Genomic DNA, 22,589 nt, shown 5'->3' on the forward strand with positions numbered 1-22,589 from the left:
AGCACAAGTTCCAGAAGGATCCTGGTTTTGAGAACTAGTATGTTGAGGCTACAATATGGTTGTGCCACTGGTCGACCCGTCCTGACAGTCTAATAGTTCTAATCATGTTTGACATAAGAGAGGCTGGTTTATTTGTTTCACATACAAGTGACATTCAAGCCTGTTACAGCATTACGTGTATATTTACCAGCAAACCATACAGTAGGTGCTTCAGTGGAGACAGATGGACCGTAAAAGGTTTTTATGAAATCACCATTTTAATTTCAGCCCCTGCTGCTCTTAAATTAGGTCACAAGATGCATTGTGTGGCATTGGGTAGTGACTGGTAGCTTCTGTGACCCAGTAATGGATCAGTGGTATGGAACAAAAATAATAGAAGGTTTAGCCAATAAGTCATGAAGTCTCATTCGTGAATAACGATTAATGAATTAAACAGCTGGCAATGGGAGATCCGCCTGTGTTCTTGAAGCTTAATATGGTACTGTTGTGATTAGTTCCTCTGCTGGGAGCAGCGTAACACAGAAAAGCAGTAAGTGGTGGTAGAAAGCTGAGGTCACGTTGTAGCAAGCACTCCTGTTACTGGTCACACAGAGGCTCGGTTTGAGCAGAGAATTTTACTGCACACCTGCAGTCACATATTCCACAGGCCTCTTGTGGCTGACATTGATCGGATCTAATCAAAACCAGCACAGGAACAAATCGACTGTTTTGCTGCCTTCTGTGATTTAATATTGGGATGCTGTGTTCCTAAACTAGTGCAAAAATGGTTTTGGAACAGCAGCCTCCAGATGATTTTTTTTTTGTTCAAAGAGAAAGTAATACAGAATCCATCAAGTCATTTATTTGGTTAGATTGCTAGGTTGTGACAGTGTTGGAACATTTTTCATGGTGCCGAGAGTCTGAAGTATCCTCTGGGTAAAGTAGTGACTGGCCAGAGACACCCTAAGGTCATGATTTTATTCTCTGATTTAATTGTGACTCACCCTAGGATACTTTAAAGGGCACTACAGTGCTTTAGAAAGTAATAAGTTTACCAGGTAGACTTCAGGGGCTGCCAGACAAGCTCCCTTTTACTGGATGATTTCCTTTCAATATTGTTTCTTTTTTTGGACACCTTGGAAACCTTCCTGTAACATAAGAGGTTTTCTATTCTGCCAAATTGCACATAGCTGAAAAAATAAAAAGTTCCCCATTTTAAATTGTCGACTGATCCAGGTTTTAGTTTTTGTTAAAAAGGTCAATGTTAAAAAAATCATCCAGCTTTATGCTACTCAAAGGATCAGTTTGATTAATTCTTGAATTTTTACTGCCAGAAAATCATTCACTTGTATGAAGTATTGATTTTGAAATAGTATTGGACAAATTGCTCTTCATCTCACAAGCGCTCTCCTTACAGTGATATCCTCAGAGTGATCTTACAGTAATTCATAATTTGCATAGTAGTTATCAGGTGCTCTTCAAATATGATAATTACCACATTGGCTTATATCAAATTTAGATGTGTTCAATTAGTGGCATTAGAAAATGAGAAAAATAGTTCTTGGTTTTAAAAAACACTTCAGTAGGAATATATATATATAATATTTAAGCATTGCTAATATATTTTATATTCCTTTGCACAAGTGTGCACCCCACAAATTGTTCGATATTCCATTTGTGAGTTTCATTGAACCCTAGCAGGTGTTAAGAACTTAACACTTGGGTATAACTAGTCAAAGTTGCGCCTATGTAGTAGTTGATATCCTCAAAAATACCTATAAAGCCTGAAAAGCAGGATTGTATCAGACCAATTGGATGCTTTGATAGAATTTGGATTATAAGCTCATTGTAGAGCAGCTCCTGAAGACATTAATGGGTGTCAGCAAAGATGTGGATTTTTAAGAATTAACACAAAGTTAAGCATATATTTTAAAAACTGTACAACCAGGCCTGTTCTTGGCTTCCTGTTCAAGCCTATAGAGCTTACTTTGCATAATCAAGGGTTTGTATAAAGGATTACATTCCAAATTCTCAACAGATTTTTAAATGTACTTCCTTAGTGTACCATGTTATGCTTGTTAAATGTGGCAAAATAACATGGTGAAGTATGGTACATGTTTTCTGTATGCATATGCTTCAGCTGCATTTCCTGTTGCTTTACCTATTTTGAATAGCTTGCAGGATGGCAAAGCCCCAAATATTATCGTGTTTTAAATAAGAATTCATGCTGTGGGTGGCAACACCTTTGTTTGCCATTGTGAAATCATATAGGCAGGGAAGCCTCCTTAACTGCTCAGCCAGATTGGAATGCTAAACAAAAACAATAGCGGAAAATCTCAGCAGATGGAGCTCCACCCTAAGGAACTCTGAACCATTTTATTATTGATCAGCTTTAAATTCAAAATCAAAGTTTTCGGCAGAACTATACATGCAATTGCTTTTCCTCTCTATTCCATTGCAGTTCTTACATTTCTTCATTTCTTCTTTCAATGGTGTTGTTTTCTCTTTTGCTGTTTAATCGGTGGATCTGTATGGGGCCTGTACGATGAAGGAATTCTTTCCACTTCATTCAGTGCACCAAGCGAAATTTGTCCTGTTCCTTACCTTTTGGTTTTCATACCTACATGTTGATAAGGTGTGGGAGGTAATGAGAGAATGATGCTCTTTTCACTAAATTATCAAGCAAAAGTAAAAAAAAACAACACATTTTTATGTCTAAATGCCAAGCATTGTTATTTATCATATAATTATGAATGATTTATGCAGTGTTTGATTAATTAGTAATGTTTAATTTTAATGTATTGTCTGCAACATTACCTAATTTATCCAAACTCTCGTAATGAAATGTGTTAGAAAAATAGCAACAAATCTTCTGTGCTTCTTGTGTGTCTGTTATTCTGAAAAAGAACTTGTCATTCAGGTTACATGTTCCTTTAATAATGTGGTCCTATTGCTGTTTTTCTAACAGAATGCTTTATTTTTTTAAGTACTAGCTGTAATTCATATTAGAAGAGCCTGTATTTTATGAACTTGTGAATCTGAAATTTTTCACGCATAATTATGGCAATACAACCTCAGTATTTCAATTATTATCCTTATCAAAGTCTTAACACTTATTTATTAAATTAGAAATTCCTGACATATTAGCACTGTATCCTTTTAAACTAAGTTACGCTATTAATTTGGTGATAATTGATGAAATTATGATTGAAATCCTACTGTTCACCAAGTTCAAGCTGCTTAAACGGAGAAATCGAAATGAATTATGAAATATTTGATCTCTGCACTCCAGATGAAACACTTCAGCACATCAGCAAATATTTGAACACCCTTTCCTCTTTCACACAGTCACCAGTACTGTAGAGAAACGATAACAGCACAAGTGCCTGCTGACTGGTTCTGGTTTTTCTAACAAAACTGTTTTTTTTATTAATCTTCCATTGAAAGGGCAGTCCCTTCCAAAAATAATAGGAAGCTCTTAGACTCTGTGCTGCAAAATAAATAAGAGGGGGAAAGAAAGAAGAAAAAATGTTAAGTGATTTTTTGTTTCCCTGATTAGAGAAATTAGAGAAATATGCCTGAGAAATTTACCCGCAAAGCAATAATACTGCAAAAACAGGTACATGTAATGGCTTTTCAGAATGTTGATTTTGTAATTCAGTGAGTCCACAAAATCAGAATGCTTGGATTAAGGCAAGTGAAGGTTTTCTTTTTTACTTATTTGCCTTTAAATTCTGCTCTAAGTCACCAGCTCTTTCTTTCAGCTGAAGAAATTGGTGTACGTGTACCTGGTTCGCTATGCAGAAGAGCAGCAGGATCTGGCCCTGTTGTCCATCAGTACCTTCCAGCGTGCACTGAAGGTCAGTCTTCATTTAGAATGGGTTTTTCCAGGCTTGCACAGTCACATTTCTGTTGGGGCGCTTCTCCCGAAAATGCGCTATAGCAGTGCCGTGGTAAGTGGCTTGTCAGCCAGAGGTCCCCTGGAGCCTGATTTTATTCAAACTGGAATATTTGCATTAGGAATATTCAAGCATTCTTCTGTCATGAAGTTGTCATGGGGTGCTGTTTCAAACGCATCTCCTCCGGGGGGTATTTTTAAAAACGTCTTTCACCTCACATTTCTATCAGTGTTTAAAATCAACACTCACACAGTGGGACTGACAAGGCCTCTGGTGGATTTTGTTTAGAACAGTAGTATTATTAATAATTGCCAATTTTAATTTGACTTTCTCTCCAAATCTGGGAGGGTCCTGACCAAGACTGAGTTCTTGAAAGGGCTGGTCAGAAGAGATGCTTGCTGTGTGGTATTTGGTCTTTGTTACGTAAGTTGCATGTGTGTGTGTGTGTGAAAGATCAGAGTCAGCCTGAGACACATTAGTGCTTAAAACCTTGATTGATGGATCAGTAAAATATTCGGAAGAATATAATTATATCTTAAACTTATAACCTTATTGAAGTATTGTTCAATAAGAAATCCAGAAAAGTATAGTATATGCGATCAAGTGTTAATAAAGCAAATTTTTACAGTATTTCTGATTTTGGTCTCCGGTAGCTGCTGTAACAGTTTTTCGGGATTGTCTTGGTTGCTTTGCTTTTTTTGATGAGAGCGAAATGTGGGAGGCTGAAAGACTTTAAAAACTAGTATTTTAAATTGGAAAGTGTATTTTTGAAGATGACGATGACAGTGTCATATAGGAATTTTAAAACCATCCTCAGGCCTGTGAATGTGAATCTGTTATAGCGAATTGTGATGAGTTGAGAAAGTTAGGCTGTATTTGAATGATTTAGAGAGACATGTTGCTGCTATTTTATATAAAAACCAAGATTGTTACTGCTGTTGATGTAACTTCATTTGAATAAGATATTGTTCTGTTATTTCTAATTCTGTTGAAAATAATTTGAATAGTTTATTTAATGGTACTAAGCTGGATTGGTACTTACAGATATTTCTAAATACAAGGTGGTATTCATTAATAAGTAGCTTTGTTTTTTAAAAGGTTTTTAAATGTTACCTGCTGCTCGCTATGAATAGAACAATGAATAGTTTAGGCCCATCTATCAGGGTGACAGGATTCTAAGAGGGTTTCTGTCATCCAGATCGGTTACTATGAGTTCCGTTACATTAAAACTGCTTTTAATGCATATGCCTGAGGAAGTCTATGAAATTCCTGTGCAATCCATTCTTCTCATCCCACATCAGCCAAGCATTGATGTTCCAATTCTAGAAATGTGTCATGGGAGCCACCAGAGACTGCAATTTGGAAATTTTTATTAATTTGATTAATATACTGTTGTATATGCAGTAAGTTTCAGACTCATCGAATTACGATGAAATACTTACCTGATGATTTACAATTGTAATCGGGGGCACTTCATTCTTGTAGTCGGTCTTGATACTCATTTTCAGTCTTGTGGAAAATCCATTTGAGCAGAGAAAGACAGCAAGTTCCATCAACACAAAGTCCACTTCCAAACCACACTGTTCTTTTTTTCTGTGGCCATTAACCTTTTGTTTGCTTCCCTATAGGTTATATGTATCTCTTCAGATATTATTTTTACGAAGATTATTACAGTTTATTGAAACACAAGTTTCATATTATTCTTTATTGTTCAGAGGCCTAATGAGTTGAAATCAAGTACATATCCAGTTACTGTCAAGGATAACACTTGAAACGACGTCCTACACTGTAGTGTTTTTTCATGATATAAGACTGATAATTTTAAATCTATTATGTCATAGTAATGCACTAGGTGTCTTCTTATATGTATGTATTACATTAAATATTTATCATAGATCTAAATCAAGGTGAATGTAATGTTGCTGTATTCTTAATTAACAATGTCGTATGTTCATATAGCCTTCAGCATATGGACAATTTTTGTTTTTGCTTCATGTGTCTTATTTTAAAAGTAATAATCTAACTAAACTAAAGACTAAATAATTCTAAAATAAATAAATTGTATTTATTTAAATATATGTAATGAAATACATTAACCAGTATTTCATTTTTTTTCAGAACTATAGATTTTCTTGTTTTTACCACAGAAAATGTATATCGAGTATGAATCTAAAAAGCTTTGCAAAAAGTTAGTTAAGGTTTTGCCTGCATAAATTGCAGACATTTCCACAACTTACAGAGCTAGAAAACTCAAGTAAATGCCCCGTACACAGATATTTGATCCCATTTCTGGACTCGGGTTTTTGAAAGTATTATGGCAGAGACAGAAAGCAACGGTCAGATATCCTAACTGAGACGTTGACGTTTTAAAAGCTGCCTCTGCGATTCTCACTCCTGGACAGAAAACCTATTTCAACCCCTGCTAGTTCTCAATCATGCTTCAATTTATCTTAACAACGGGCTCTGAAAAAGGTACTTTCAGCCTGAAACAGACTGCTGGCACAGCACTTGCAGGTAGGTAGTCCACCGTGTATGAAACTGTCCAAGATGGGGCTTCAGAGCTACGTGGCACCAAGTTTAAGTATTACAGCATGTTCACAGAGCAAGCAGAGAAGTGTGTGACATGCTGCTCGGAAAGCCAGCCAGCCAAGCATATGATGCTTGAGCTAAAATGCCTACTGTATGTACTGCTTGGCTTTTCATGATGCCGTTGTATTACATTTAATGTGGAATGTAAAAATCAATAATGAAATACATTTTTAACTGCAAGCAGTGCTTTAGATACCTCTTTAAAGGCTTTTGGCAAGAAATATGCAGAAGATTGAAATCATCACAAATGTAAAAGACTGCAATTAAGTATAGCATTTTTAATAGGAAATGAGGAATATACTTTGTTTGGAATACCCTCAAGGATATTGCCTGATATAGTAAGTTACATTAAACATGTAGACGTACGGTTTTTAAGGCTAAAGGGGAATAAAGTGCACTTACCTTAGGTGTTTTCTGTTCCCTCTGTTTTGTAGGATCCTAACCAGCTGATCCGTGCAAGCGCTCTGAGAGTTTTATCCAGCATCCGAGTGCCTATTATTGTTCCAATCATGATGCTGGCCATTAAAGAAGCAGCTACTGATTTGTCACCTTATGTCAGAAAAACTGCAGCTCATGCAATTCAGAAACTGTACAGGTAAATGAATCTTGGTTAAAGAGACTGAATGGACAAGTATTCAAGAATTACACAGTGGTGTAAAGCATGCTGATCATAATTGCATTCTTTGAGACATTACCACACTGCTAAATAAAATCCATTATTGCTTGTGTATGCACATCTTTGTGAAATTAATGACACATAACATAGGAAACTAACCATTTTGTAGTGTGAGGGCTAAGACTAAAGATTTAATTTAGTGTAAGAGTGAGGGAGGGGAAAATGGAAAACTCTTCAGGTGAAAAGTCTGGTAATAGGTGATTATTTAGAAACTATTTGAATGCTGTAAGAAATATACATTCTTCAGTAGTCAGTTTTTTTTTGTTGCTTGTATGTTTAATAATTGTATTTGTGTTGTATCGTTATCTTTTCCTAGTCTTGAACCGGATCAGAAAGAACATTTAATTGAGGTCATAGAGAAACTGTTAAAGGACAAAAGCACAGTAAGTACAGTGACTAATCAGTGCCGTCTTGGTGAAATTAATTGGAATTTACTGCTGGCATCTGACATTGAGGGAATTTGCCAAGGATGTCCCTTTACATACATTACACCTGCCTGATATTGAGGTTTGTGCTTCTGGAGAGGAAGAAGCTTGTCTGTTGACGATCTGCCTTTACAAAGGCATTTTAAGGCTGGGCCTTTCTGTGCAATAAGAGTTGTTGGACACATGGGGGAGACCTACTCAAGCAGTTTTATGTGGTTACATGACTATGGACATAATTTGTTTCTTCATTTTGATGTTATTGTTTCAATGTTTTTAAATGCAATTGGAATTTGCCATTTTTAATTTTAAGTTATAAAGAGATGTAAACACAGTGAACAGTGATAGTGCCAGCTATCATCTACTGAAGGTTGTATTAAATCTAAATGAATGCTAGCTGTGACTGCTTTCAGTGAAGTTACTTATTTTCCCTGGGGAGTGGGAATTGCTATGTTAAGCAGACAAGTAAAGAAAATGTATTAACTTGTAATCGATAGGTGACCAGAAAATCTGCTGTTCTTTAAATATCTTGCACGATTGATTTGCATTTTATAATTGGTGTTTTCCATGTTTTTAAACTTTATTTTTATATATGTATTATGATTTCTTTTTTGCTCCATTATAACGATTTTATTATTTTATGCCTTCTTACTTGAAATATGTAATGGTAGCAAAAAAAGAAAAGATGCAATTGTTTTTTTCAGAAAGTATTTTAATATTAGTAACAATTAAGGCTATAAGCAATATCCCTTTGTACAGAGACTGTTCACAAAGCTCATTTTTCTATATTTTGGTTTATTTACTATGTAACACAAAACGTAAACACAGGAGAAAAGCATTGCCACACTTCATTTAATTCTTGTGATGCATTGAACCAGTATCACCAGAGACACAAGACTAATGGTTAAAATGTTAGACTAGTTTTCTACCTGGCCACTTACAAAAGCATACTAGTACTAGAGCTACTGTACATACATGAAACTCTCTGCTTTTGAGTGATTCTTCATTCCGCAGTTATAAAAACGAAACTAGCAAGTGTTCAGGAGTAGACTTAAATGCTAACGTAAATGGGAAGTGTTGGAGCTGGTTTTTAAACATTGAAATATATTGTTTGGAGCCCTGCACATTTAAATTAATTTAATAATTGACAATTAGATTGGTAACATACATTCTTGAGGTTATGAAAGGACCTTTGCTAGGCAGTACATCTGTATGAGGTAAAAAGACAAACATAACTCCTCTTTTCTGTCTGGTATTAGAAACAGTGTGGGTGTCCCTTTTGTTTGGATTTAAAAAATCAAGAAAACGCCTAATTTAAATGCCTGTGTAATTTATAGCACCGGTGTTAGGAAATGTGTGAGAATATCGGGAGCAATTTAATTAATGCCCATGATACTTGGTAACTAAAAGAAGATGGCATCATTGTAGTAACCTTTAGAAGAGTTCCTTTGTATCTCTGACAGGCTGAAAACAAGCCCTTGGTGTTGTTTTTGTAAACCTTGTTCATTTAACAAGAGCTGACAGAGGAAAGCCAAGCTAACTTGACAGCATGAAGAAGGTTTAATGCATTCCTTCCTCTATTTAATTTAGGCCTTGTGACAGAGTAATTTTCACTATAGAATGGTGGATTCGTAACAGTTTATGTACACTGTATAAATAATAAAAAAGAAAAGGAGATCTTCATGCTCCCCTTGTCTTGATGACTGGGTCTAAAGATTTATCTTTAATTATCTAAGAACTGTAATGTCAGAAACCAGCGACTGCACTCTCCAGCTTTTTAATTCCCCAATCACAAATTAAAGCATTCACACAACACACTTAAAAAAATAATTTAAATCTAGAAGATGGAAGATGTTCAGGCTACAAAAGCAACTGTAAATTAATTGAAATTCATGTAGAAAATATCATGCGCCAGATGCATTGCATGTTTACTTAAGGTTTTAATGAAGAATGATCACTTCCCTGTACAAAAATGCTCTTTCTCAGGGAGCCTTGTAATGAGCTAGCAGGTGTCATTTGGATCATTGCAGGCAAAACAGTTTTGCTCGAGCGAGATATTTTACCATTTTGTTTGTGTTTTGTTCCTGGCAGCTTACCTATAAAACAACAGTAGTAAATATTTGTTGTTCTTAATCAATTTTATTCCTTGTTGTTATTGGCAATGTAATATTCATTTGTTACTGTTTTGGCTTTCGTGGACACATCTAATTCCAAATCTAGTTCCACACCTGAAGAAAATATTTGTGTAACACTCTACCTGTATCAACTAATGAATACAGAAAGGTTCTTTGCAAGACTTGATTGGTTTTGTGGTTGTGTTTTTCTAATATGAAAAATATATATAAAGTATATATTCAAGACCTAATTCTAGTTGAAAAGCGACACATTTGTTTCCAGATGGAAAACTTTCGACTGAAAGAAACTTTAAATAACAGAAATAGGTGGAACACTTTGGTGTCTTTAAATATAAAAAAAAATATAAATTGTTAAAAGACTTTCATGCTGTATATGATGTAACCCATTTTTGACCCACTGGACAATTGAAATAATTACTTTATATTAATGTGCTTGGTGTTTAGCAGAAATCAAGTTATCTTAAATTCAGGACTGTGGTTCAGATTCCTTGTGTGGACAGATTCATTGAATGAAGAAAACTGTTGTATTCCCTAGCATGTGTATTATAAAATGTCTACCAGATAGTGGAAACTATATGGAAAAAAATCATCTGGAATGTATAATAACCTTATAAAACCATTCTTTTCAATCTTGGTGTTTAAGCATTTTAGTCACTGTTTAACATTAAAGGGTCAATATTAAGGATTATAGTCAGTTATTGGACTGCATAGAAAGTTATGTTTGAACCTATAGGACTCCTATCATTACATATTTTATTGTCTTCTTCAGACATCGCTAACTACAGTATATGGAAGAAGTGACCCTGACCATTTGATCCTGTGCAGTGCACTTAAGCGAACTTGAGATAGGGCTTATAAACACAGTCAGTTCATTAAACTACATTTCAAACTTATGAAATTTCATTATGGTCTTATTTGAAATATTAAATCGTGTTGATCGAATCAAGCAGTGTTAATGGCCGAGGAACATGAGCATACAGAAAAACAGCACTTGACCTGTTTGGGTTGAGGGTGACTTGGGCTACATCATAGACTTACAAAAAGTATAGCTTTCAGTTCCCACAGCTCTGATGGCATACAGTATGTTTATAAATATTCAGTGTTTGTTAATGCATTTTATTGATTTTTATATGTTCTGTAAACAGTATTTTATTTACATGCAAGTGGATATACTGGATTCAAACATTTTTTTCCACCCCTTCTCTTAGAGGGTTGTTGTGCAGTCATATGAAATAAGACCTAATTAACCAGTTTCCTTGAGCACAATACAAATACATTCACAAATTCACAAATACATTCTCTGAAGAATAGTAAAACTCCATGCTGAGTATATCACTCCTTTAGGTGCTAGAGTTGTCAAAACTTTTTTTAAACCTTTGCCGTTTCTTCTTCTAAAGTTTTTTTTTTCATTTTATAATTTTTTCTTGATTTTATGATTTTTAATAGCCACGCATTTGTACTATTTAACAAGATTTTTTTGTTTTCATTGTGTAGTTATGGATGGTTAGTCTTTTATCAGAACTTGTTTTTAGTTTGCTGAGAAAGTAAGTTATTTAGCATACTAAAAAGTTTTTCTATGTATTTTTAAAATATGAAAAAGAACCACAGACATCTCTGTGAGCACTTGAGTGACAGTTGGTGACAGTTAATTTTGGGAGTCTCCCTGTATCTTTCCATTACAACACTTTACACTTCCAAAATTATTTGCCTAATTCACAATCTTTCTGCAAGACTTGAAATAGTTAAAAGGATAACCACACATTAAAAAAATATTATGTTCCATTTTAATATAATAAATGACAGATTTGCTACTCAACTGGGATCACAGCGGTGTTATGAGTAGAGACCTAGAGAGACGTCACAAGATAATATCAAACTTTGATTTAAAGTTTTATAGTTAAGATAATATGGGGATAAATGGGTGCTTCAGGGTTTGAAATTTGGACTTTCTCCATCCAGAATTAAAACTATTTCTGGTCACATGCACTTGTTTTATCATTTGTTTCAAGGATAATAACATTTTAAAGAGTATTTGACATCTTTCCCATATAGATTTTAACACTTCATTGTCTGAAGTACAGTTATTTTAGTATATCATGTAATTGTAACAATGTGCTGTTTGTGCAGTTTAGAAGCTGCAGTATTTTTTAACTTGTGTTTTGAATCCTGTTTCAGATATGAATAGTCTGATTCAGTGAAATTACGAATGACGGCAAGAAGGCTATTCATATCCTCTGTCTTTTACATTTGCTTGAATTATAGTGAAATTGAGAACTTGTCTTCTTGGGCCAGTCAGTACTGGAGACTCATTAAAATGTCAAATTCAATTGGATAAGTAAATCTGGCGACATACATCTCCACTTTGAGAACCCAGATTTCAGTAAAAGTAATCAGCCCATACTTCATGTGTGTGGATAGCATATTCCCAGGGGTGCACTTTTTGGTTTAATGACACATTCAAAATACAGCACAATAGTGTATTTTACCCATAATTATAATGGTACAAGACAGAAAGAAAAATGAGTGACACTCCACGTACGATTTTTTATTGTCTCCACATTTGCGTTATTTTGTGCCGGCAAACCCTGACCGTGGCAGTAGAATTGTGATCTCTCTCCTTTTGATTTTGCCTGAATTGAAACCAAATTCTGTGTGTATACCTAAAAAAGGCAGAAAAGAGTCCAGTGTGTGGCTAGCCCACAGCTCACACAGGGTATTGATTTAGTATTGTAGGTGGCGGTGGGGAAAGTGAGAAGGAGTGTTCAGTGTTGTATGCGAAGGGGGGGGAGGGCCCTGAGTTTGTGCAGATGTTTCATTGTGATAGATCTATTATCCAGCTATTACAAGATAAATGAGTGATCTTTCCTATTTTCCATGCCTGTAGAAAATTGAAATAAGAAGGGGGAATATCATTTGGGCTGTATGATTAGGGTAGGTGGGTTGGCCATTAATTTAAAAGAAGGGGACGTTGGCAGAGTGGGCCAACTTACACTATCTTATCAATCAAGCCTCAGCAGTCTTCTAGTGATGACCCAGCACTCTCAGGTTTTCGTGGCGTTAATTAGAATTCATGACAAAATAGATGCAAGGAAACGTTTTGTACCCTTCATAATTTTATAGGAAATTTATTGTTATTAGAGGACCCATTTGCTTAGTGTGATTTTTCCATTACCAGCTTGTCAACTAGCATAGATAATCTAGAGAAAATATGAACTCCATAGATGGGGTGTCAGTTTTGTTGATGGTGCATGTAGTTTACCTTGGAGCACAGCTAATGGCTGAAGTTCATAGCAACAGCACAGCAAAGCTTTGGCAACCGCAGGGAGACGAATGATTCCTGCTTATTGCTTTAATGTGAAAAATCCATAAATGGAAAATAAAATCTAAATATTACAAGCTCGCTACAGGGACAATTGTGATGATTCTGTTCAGGAATCAAAAGCTTGATTCTATGCAGTCATGTGTGACCGGTTAAAAAAGAATTGGCGCCCTGCCCAAAGAATATTGTGATTCATGAAATGGAATAGTAATAAAGCTTGCTCAAAGGACATAGCCATTTATAGTTTAATGGCAGTTTTGAACCTATTATTGTTTTGTGAAATTTGGAGACTTATCGTCAAAAGATAAGCAGTAAATGTTACTTTTTTATTCTAACCTTAAGCAGCCACTGAAGACCAACACTTTTGTGAACTAGCCTGATAACCATTTTAAAAGCTTTAGGCTTCATAGCTTATGTAACATTGAACATTATGTGAACCGGTTTTTGCTGTGTTTTAAGGTTTCCAACAGATAGGTTGTGTTACTTGACAGGTTTTATGCCAAACCTAGTGAGGGTATTTACTCACCTCATATTATTGCTATATTTTTGTATACACTTTAAAATCAGTTACCGTCCCACTTATATCTTATTTTACATTTCTCTGGCAAGCGTCTTTCATGAGCAACCTGTTTTATTTGTTCCTGAATTTAAAAAAAACTTATCTAAATGGCTGGGGTGTAGCTTTGCTTTCTGACTTTCTGTGTAAAGTGCTAAGCTTATGCAGTCAATTTCTGGCTGAAGGTTGGAAGTGCTTTGGAAAGTTTTTTTTTTTTTAGTTGTACTTGTTGTGCTGTCATTGTTTATTCCAAAATTGCAGGATTTGTGAATGATTAGTGGTCTTGCTGGGCCCAGCAGGTACCAGAAGACCAACAGGACTGGAGTCAATAAATGCAAGCTCACGTTTATGCTGATAGGTAATGCATAAAATCCCCATAGGGCTAGAAGCTAGTCTATTATAATAAGGAAACTATATTCCAGGCTTCTTCCTTCTAAGTGTAATGTGTGTTGCATATTAATAAACCTAATGTCAGTCAGTGCCCATAAAATAACCAAAAATGCAAACTTCATAGCATTTGAACATTTTCCTAAATTGTCATTCTTGCAAAGGAAGTTTTTTTTCCAGTAAATCAGTCCTTCTGTCGCTTGAGGCTTAAAAGCAGGTCTGAAGTAACATTAAAAACCGAGCATGGAAAAAGCAAATGTTCAATGTCCATTATTACAATGACATTAGTATGTACAATAGTGTTGTCTTGGTATTTAACTTTCAGATAAGATTGGTGAAGTACCAGTAAATTATACCTCCAAAAAGAGATGATTATGCAGTCAGAATAATTAGGCTATATGATTAAAGGTAATTATGGTATTTATGATTTGTATTTTCCTGTTACTTTATGGACCTTGCCTTCTTCTAATGAGGTTAAAGAAAGAAGCCAGTTTGTTTTTCTTCACATCCCTTTCTTGCGCAAACTGTAAATGGTAATTTAATCAATTATACCCTGACAGTACATTTAATCTTACGCCTCTAAAAATGGAAAAGGCATCTTTTAAAAAGTAATTTAGTAGTACGAAGTCTTTTTACACTGAAACTGAATGTATTTAGATTTTCAGGTATTAATACTGATACAGAGTGACTGGTACTGTAAGTACTTAAAACTTTGAAAAATGTGATTTCTTTCATGTCTCTAGTTCACATCTTTAATTTATACATTTCTAAGAAAGTGATCATTGTGCTGTCGATAACAAGAGTATACAGTACTTAGTATATCTGAGTGAGTAAGAATTTTTGTGAGGAAGTAATGATAAGTCAATTATGTTTAATTCAAGCATCCACCACCCATCATTTGAACAGAAAGTCTTTACCTTTTTCCATTCAAATATACCTGCATTCTCATTATCATGATTTGTGACTCCATGAAATCACTTGATCATTCAGAGTGTTCACAAGAGTAACGTATGTCAAGGCAAAGGAACAAATGACAACCAGTTGTGAAATCAAACTTATATTGACTAAGTGGATTAGTCATATGAAAGCTGTTAATAAAATGTTAGTCGATTTTTAGTCGTCTTCACGTAGATCACGTAGATAAATGCATAAATATCTAAAAGAAAAGTTTTTTTTTTTACATGCCTCACTGGAGTCTTAACATGGTTGTTGAAAGCCATTTCAAAATATACTGTATTCAAATAGCTATGAGAGCCACTGTGCATTTTTTTGTAAACAATCTTTATATGCATATTTATTTTTTTAATAAGCTGGTCGCTGGAAGTGTTGTGATGGCTTTTGAAGAAGTGTGTCCCGATCGAATCGATCTGATTCACAAGAACTACCGTAAGCTCTGCAACCTCCTAGTGGATGTGGAAGAGTGGGGCCAGGTTGTCATCATCAACGTGTTGACCAGATACGCCCGCACACAGTTCCTTAGTCCCTGGAAGGAGGTGAGTCTTTTATTCCTTTAAATGTACCTAATTGTGATAATGCCTTGTACCTAAATGCAGGGAGTATTAGACTTAATAAGCAAGTTACCACATTAGTCTGCAATTAGGATAGTGTAGGAATCATAGTGACACAGATGACCGGAAACAATGGCGATGAATACAGCATTGGTGGACACAGACTGTGCCAAAGAAACAGGAAAGATAGAAGAGGGACATATCAGAAAGAGGTTTCAGGTTCAGGAACTAAACCTAGAGGAATCAAGAGCCTCAGAACAGCACAAACCTTCTAAAGGTACAATATTGTGTGTTATAGATAATTAAATGCATATGCTAATTATATTTTTAATATTTATGGTAATTATGATGCTTTGCATTATGTATACTGTAATTTAAATGTATGTGCTTAGAAGTGGTGTTTATGGGAGACATCAGTTTCTTCACAAGGACAGGGAAGGATCTGTAGGAATGTCAGAAGCAAGTGCAGAATGTCCGAAACTAAAAAGAGACATAGTTGGATTGAGAATTGATTAATGAAATGAAAAATGAAAAATGAAAAAACTGGTTTTCCTACTTAATATCAGTGATCTAGATTTTGACCTAGATTCTGATTCTGGAATAGTTAGTATACTGGTCAAGTTTGCAGACGTTGCCGAAATAGGATAAGGAAATACTGTAAAGGCAGCAAATGAAATGTAAAACTCAAGACAGGAAAACATCAGGTAGATTACTTTTATTGTAGGCAAGCAAACCAGCTAGTAAAAACATGCTTAATACAGAATGGAAAAATCTAATCTTAAAGAGGCTACATATGAAAAAGTCAAAACATTTTTCGTGTGTTGATACATTATTACATTGTCTACACAGTGTAGAGAAGCAATACAGAAAGCAAGCAAAATTTAAATCAAGGGAACTTAAATGTTAAAATTGTATAATGTACTTCATGTACAAGACCTCATGTACTATTTTGTATATAATTGTCACCATGTTATTAAAAATCCTATTGGTGCCCTTGTATTCGTCTAGAGAACAGCAACCAGATACATTACAGATCTTAATGGAATGAGTTATCATCATCATTTTATGTCTTGAACAAGGAAGACTAAAAGAGGATCTAATCTAGAGCTTCAAAATCCTCAAAGTCATTGACAGTCAGCCTAATGATCTTAAGAATAAACAGTTAAATATGAACCAGCCAACATAAGTGGAAACTATGTAGAAGCGCTTTTAAAACAGAGAACAGGAGATGCTTCCTTTTTGCAAAGGTTGTAGAAATATGATAGTCACTACCCAGAAGCCGATACCCTGGTATCTTTCATGAAATGGCTGGATGATATCCTTGAATCAATTAGCTCTTGTTTGTCTTATGTTTCACGTGCACCTGTGAGGTTGAAGAATTCTTTTCACTAAGTAAGAGATGTGATAAGAATAGAGATGTGACAAGGTTTTGCAATACAAAATGACAAAGATGTTTGAATTTTGTGTATTTCTCTGCTTTAATATTCAGGTTGAAATTGAGTTACCTCCTCATCGGCCCCTAAACTTTTCCTCAGAATATTTCAGGAATTATAGTATTGACCTGTTACTGGTATTGTTAGGTGTCTTTCTGTGCATTTAGGTGGTCATTTCTGCGTATGTTTTTGATAGCAGAGATTGTAGATGAATGTACAACAGGTTTTATTTTATATAAAATGCCTGATTTGTAGCTCTGCAAGACTTTGTACTCTTTCAATGTTTTTTTTCCGACCTGAATCCATTTGTATTTTCGGATTTTTTTTTTTATTTTAAACCTGTTTGCTCTCTTTCTCTGTAAAGCCACCCAGGGATATTCACAGGTAAGAGAGAATAAAAAGTGCTGTGAAAACCTAAAATAAGCCAGGTGATACTGGTTAGGTCTGGTGCTGGTGCTTTAGTGATTTTTGTTTTTTGTAAAGTGAGATTTCTTTCTGCAAGGCTGTTACTGGCAGCTGGAGGTGAGATATTTCAGAGCCATTTTTGTCAATTTAACTAAAGTGAATCCTGACCTTGAAAACAACAGCAAAGTATAAAAAAAATCTCAGGAGAGTTAATGTTAATTTTGTTTTGACAGCATTTTTCAGAGTATGAATTACTTATATATTGAAGTTCAGACTTGGGTTCATTTTGATAATAGCATCTGCTGCTAACAGGGTTTTTTTTTTTTATTTTAGCAGCTTTTAAGATGCCCAGTAAAATGAGGGTTAATAATGGATGTGCCACCAAGTGCATACAGCAATTTCTCCTAAGTAGTGACATGGTTTTTGAACTTTCCTGCATTAACTTAAGATGGATATTTTATTCTAAAAATAGAACACAGTATTAATACTAGAAGACTGTGATTGCTATGTAAACCATAACAATTGTGTTCTTACCATGATAAAAAATATATGTAACTAGACAGTTTTGATTAAATTAACCTTTCTTTTAAGGTTCCTTAATTAAAGATTCCTTGAGCTTCAGACTTGCATAACTCTAGCTCTACTTTTAAAAAAATGTAATTTTAAAAGTAAGTTTATTAGGATTTGAAAACTGAATTCTATGTGATCCTTTTGCTTTGGTAGCCCTTATCTGCAAAGTTTCATATATTTCATTTGTTAGGTTTTGAAAAAAGTGCCAACCCAAAAAGATATGATAGTCAATGAAAGTGCTGGTCCAGTATCAATCGTGTTGATGGTGTGTTTGTGTATTGGGGGGGGGGGCAAAACCTAATATTGTCTTTGTCTTGCACTTCAAATCTGTCTTCTGGCTGCCTTCTACAAACACTGCATCTCTATGTGGTTTCGGTTTCAGATGAAGAACAGTTAATGTTGTTCTTGTCTCAGGCCAGACCCTTCCCTTTACTATTAGTGAATCTTACTGAGATATAACAATATTACAAAAAAAAGATATGATACACAGTTATACAACTTAATTCAATTCCTGATTATTTAATGTAGATAAAACAACTGTGTTCCAATTTCTTCATGTAAAATAGAATAAAATACCAGTTCCTTGCCTTGAATTTAATAAGGTACCCAGGCACTTTTGAATCTAATTGGCTCTGGTGTTTCTGAAATTACCTCATGATATTTGTCTGTGGCAAGTTACTGTAAAACATAACTTATCTGATTCTTTAGAGAAATAGCATTGTTGTAGTCATATTATTATTTTGCTGAGAAGCATTTTTCAAGAAACTCTTAAGCTCTGTACACAGTTACACATGTAATACACAACAGAAGCACTAGGAATGTGGAGAAAAAAGCACTGCCACTAAGACTAAACTGTAACGTTATACACTTCAGTGAAGAGAATCTCAAAGTTGAATGGATTTTGTCAGTGAGTTTCATGAACCAGGAGCTGCAGAAAAGAAGGGCCTGTTGCTCAATGTGTGGAGCCTAGTTTTTTGCAGCGTAAGAAGCACTGGATCATCAGTTCTCAGATTATGAGCTAGGCCCTGCACAGGTAGTAAGTCCTTAAAATAATCTTGTGCTAGAATATTCAGCATCTTATAAATGAACTGGAGAGCCCAGTGCAGTTTACAGAGGAAAGGCTGCAGCCTTCTGGACATACCGAAGATTATTATCTTAGAATATACCTCAGTAACTAAGGTGATACAGTAGTCTTATCTTGACCAAATAAAGGTAGGTCAGTATTTCACTGTCACCGTCTTGACTAATCAGTGTTACACACGTGAAAGATACCCATCATGTTCCGTACTGTTTAGATCAGTGGTTCTCAAACTTTTTGGACCAAGTACCACCCCTGATCAAACCAAACCATCCAAGTACCACCTACAAGTCATTTTCTCAGAAAATCTCAATGACCAACATGAGGGCACGTGCGTGCACACACTCACATACACATATAATATAGTAATAATAATAAACTTTATTTGATATATAGCCTTTAATGGTGGCTTCTCAAAGCGCTTTACAGAATGACAACAGGAACAACAATTAAAAATAAGCAATAAGAGCACCATTTCAGTGAGAGGAGTGAGCCTGTTTAGTCGAGCAAAGCAGATGTGAATTCATTGGTCGAGCCTTGATACAATTCACAACAGAGTCTAACAGATTTGAAATCCTCAGGCATTAACTTGACAGCCAAGGCCTCACGGTGGATACTGCAGTGCGTCCACTTCATATCTGGAGCAACCTCTCTGATTCGTGCAACTACACCGCTGTGTCGGCTTGTCATCACACTAGCACCGTCTGTACAAACTCCAACGCATTTTACCAGTCGATGCCATTCTCGTCGATAAATTCATTCAGAAGCTGAAATATGTGCTCACCTGTAATTCTTGTTGGTAGCGGCTTACAGAGCAGAAAGTCCTCATGGGGCATACCTTGTGTCTAACATAAACGAGCAAACTGGCCAAATCAACAACATCTACAGACTCATCTAATTTCATTGAAAAGCATCTGCTCGTCTTAACGTGCTCTATCAGCATACTTTTGACATCATCCGCCATTATCAATAATTCTATGAGTGTCTTTCGGAGGGGGCAGCAGGTCGATCTGTTTAGCAGCTTTTTCTCCACACATAATACGTGTCAGTTCTTTTGCCAACGGTAAACAGTTCTTCACAAATAGTGTGGGGCTTACCTGCTTTAGCAAACCGCAAGCTTGCATTTTCTCCAGTTTCTGTTTCAGGAGTCCGTATCAGAAGTTAAAAGTTTTTATTTCATGCGCATGGGAGCGAAACACAGAGACGCTCGGTGTATTTTTCTCAAATTAACCTAGAACAATCCTTAAATATTTTTCTATCACTCTATCCTGTGCTCACAAGATTGCCTTTGTTCCAAAATCACGCAAATTCTCCTACCTCCCTATTTGCTGGAGATAACGTGTTTTGAATACAATTTGCCGCTTTCGTTCGTAGCACGCATTCCTATACAATGGTGTAGAATTACATAGTAGCGCACTGTATCGTAGTACGTAGGCTGTGTATTTGCCACAAACTAATTTGATTAAAATAGAAAATATGAAAACCCGTCCCAATTTTTCAGTGCACACAACAAATTTCCAGGGTCATCTTGCATAGCATCTGGGGGCGCTCCGCATACCACAAGTGGTAAGCATACCATAGTTTGAGAACCATGAGTTTAGATGATAATACAGAGTTATAGGTAAAACTAAGGTTTCTAACTTCCAAGAAGGGCTTGATTTCAGCATCATCAACAGCTACAATAAATAGAGCAACTTTGCAAAACTGATGTTGAGCAGAACATTAAGGCAGAGTCTTATAGTTTAGCTTGAAGTTCTGTTGCTTCCATATCTTCGTATCAGATAGTTGTCTATTAAGTGCACTTACTCCAACAGTAATAACTTATTGGGTCTTTAAATAAATCAGTGTAATTAAAATAGCAGTGGGGACCAATCCCTTGATGGTGAACATTCTGACCATGAAGCAGCATGCAAATTAGTTATCTTAAAAAGTAGTGTGGTTCCTTACTCATTACATTTCGTTCTGTTTCTGCTTCTTAGCTTTAAACAAACCCCCTGCTAAGTCATTTAACTAAGCTATTACATTTCTGTTAAACAGTTTTTAAAAGTTATGAAGTATTACAAGCTGCAGTAAATATTTTTGGGCTGTTATAGCTAAACATTCATCATTACGACAAGGTGGGATACAGTACATATGACTTTGCGGCCTCTTTCCAATGGTGTGGAATGCAATAACCAGAGGCATGAAATTTGCTCATGTGACAGGATTTCTGGCCTCTTTTTTCCAAAATATTTTATCTGCAAATGTGACTTTTTTTTTTTTGCTCAATCAGTTAATTTTCAAACAACAGAGATGTTAAATTAGACTCATGGACTAAAATTGACTACAGCTATGGCTGCCCTTAGAAACATTGTAGCACATTGTGAGATAGAAAGAAAGTTTGCACTTACACAAGCTTTTCAATATTAAATGCACACACAGAAAATACCAGAGGGAGAAGACAAACACACAAGGAAAATAAACCTTTCTATGTAATAAATTTTAAACTCAATGGAGAGAATCTGGCAAATAACTACCAAAGGTAACTGCATTAATATTGTCGTCATCAAAAATCAAAAGTGTTACAGTATATTACTTTGTAACATGTTCCTCTCCACCCTGGTTGCCTTATCTTTGCCGATTGAAATTTGATTCAGGCTGTTTTGATGCTGCTGCTTTCCACCTCTATGAAAAATTAGTGGTCATATGCTTTTATTTGTTTTGTTTTTTTGCTGCCTAAGTAAACTTTGTATCTGTGCTTTGGCTCATTTTTCTGGTTAGTTCTTAAGTTCTTTCCCCTTCAAATGATCAAATGTGGAAGTGCCTTTAAAGCTGAGATTAGGAGACGTTTCTTTACACAAAGGGGTTGTGGGGAAAGTAGGTAAAACCCCTTGCTTGCAATACTCCACAATATTCATATTGATCTCCTTATGATTAGTGTCCAGACAGCTTCTTTTTGTTTTCTTTCTCTTAAGTCACTTTCTTTCTTCTACTATGTTTCCGGGTGACATAGCTGAGCTCTTTTTGCTCATGTGAATTCTTTAAGCCATGTACATTCTACTAATTGGGCTTCTGCTTTTCCCTGGAACAAAATTGCCTGTTTTTAATATAATATTTTGTTGAGTGATGTATGTTTGTTTGCTTGGGTTGGTAAGTGTTAATTTCAGCCTGTTCAGCTGTGTGTTGCTGCATCTTCTTTACTATAAGCAGGTAGACCTTTACCTTTACATATTTCTAAATACTCAAAAAGTTGAATGATACAAAACTTTAAAGCAAGTCAGTCATCTAAGATGTAAGCAGTGCTTTTTTTGGTGGGATAGCAAATAAAAATTTGAAGTGTAGTAATTCATGTGGTGGATGATTAAGTGATAATTATTGTGCATTGTCAGAATCCCGTTGCCTTTGCCTTTTTGGAGTGAGTGTTGGTTTTGAAATAAACATTTCAATCTTAAACATCTAAAAATGTTAAAAGCCAACAAATTATGGGTGTTGTAGTTGCCTTCAGCTTTGTTAGATGTTATGGATAGAATGGTGATAGATGAATAAATTAAGAACTTAGCAGTTAATTAAAAAAAAGTTTTATTCAACATAATTCGGGATGGTTGGTGTTTCATAGTTGCACACCTTCTTTGAAAAGCACTTAATTTTCTGCTA

The 22,589-nt window shown here is 35.3% G+C and overlaps 1 protein-coding gene across 2 annotated transcripts in view; it reads left to right on the forward strand.

The window, feature by feature from the left end:
- Nucleotides 1-22,589, forward strand: part of ap3b1a (adaptor related protein complex 3 subunit beta 1a) — a 118,497-nt gene that overhangs the window by 15,358 nt on the left and 80,550 nt on the right. For both annotated transcript variants that reach the window (XM_088629613.1, XM_088629612.1), the window contains exons 4-7: nucleotides 3,744-3,839; nucleotides 6,902-7,062; nucleotides 7,460-7,526; nucleotides 15,273-15,455. In XM_088629613.1, the coding sequence (XP_088485739.1) occupies nucleotides 3,744-3,839; nucleotides 6,902-7,062; nucleotides 7,460-7,526; nucleotides 15,273-15,455 (507 nt within the window). The remainder of the gene's footprint in view (nucleotides 1-3,743; nucleotides 3,840-6,901; nucleotides 7,063-7,459; nucleotides 7,527-15,272; nucleotides 15,456-22,589) is intronic.

This window comes from Lepisosteus platostomus, chromosome 4 (assembly GCF_059453375.1).
Source record: "Lepisosteus platostomus isolate fLepPlt1 chromosome 4, fLepPlt1.hap1, whole genome shotgun sequence".
In the NCBI taxonomy this organism is placed as follows: domain Eukaryota; kingdom Metazoa; phylum Chordata; class Actinopteri; order Semionotiformes; family Lepisosteidae; genus Lepisosteus; species Lepisosteus platostomus.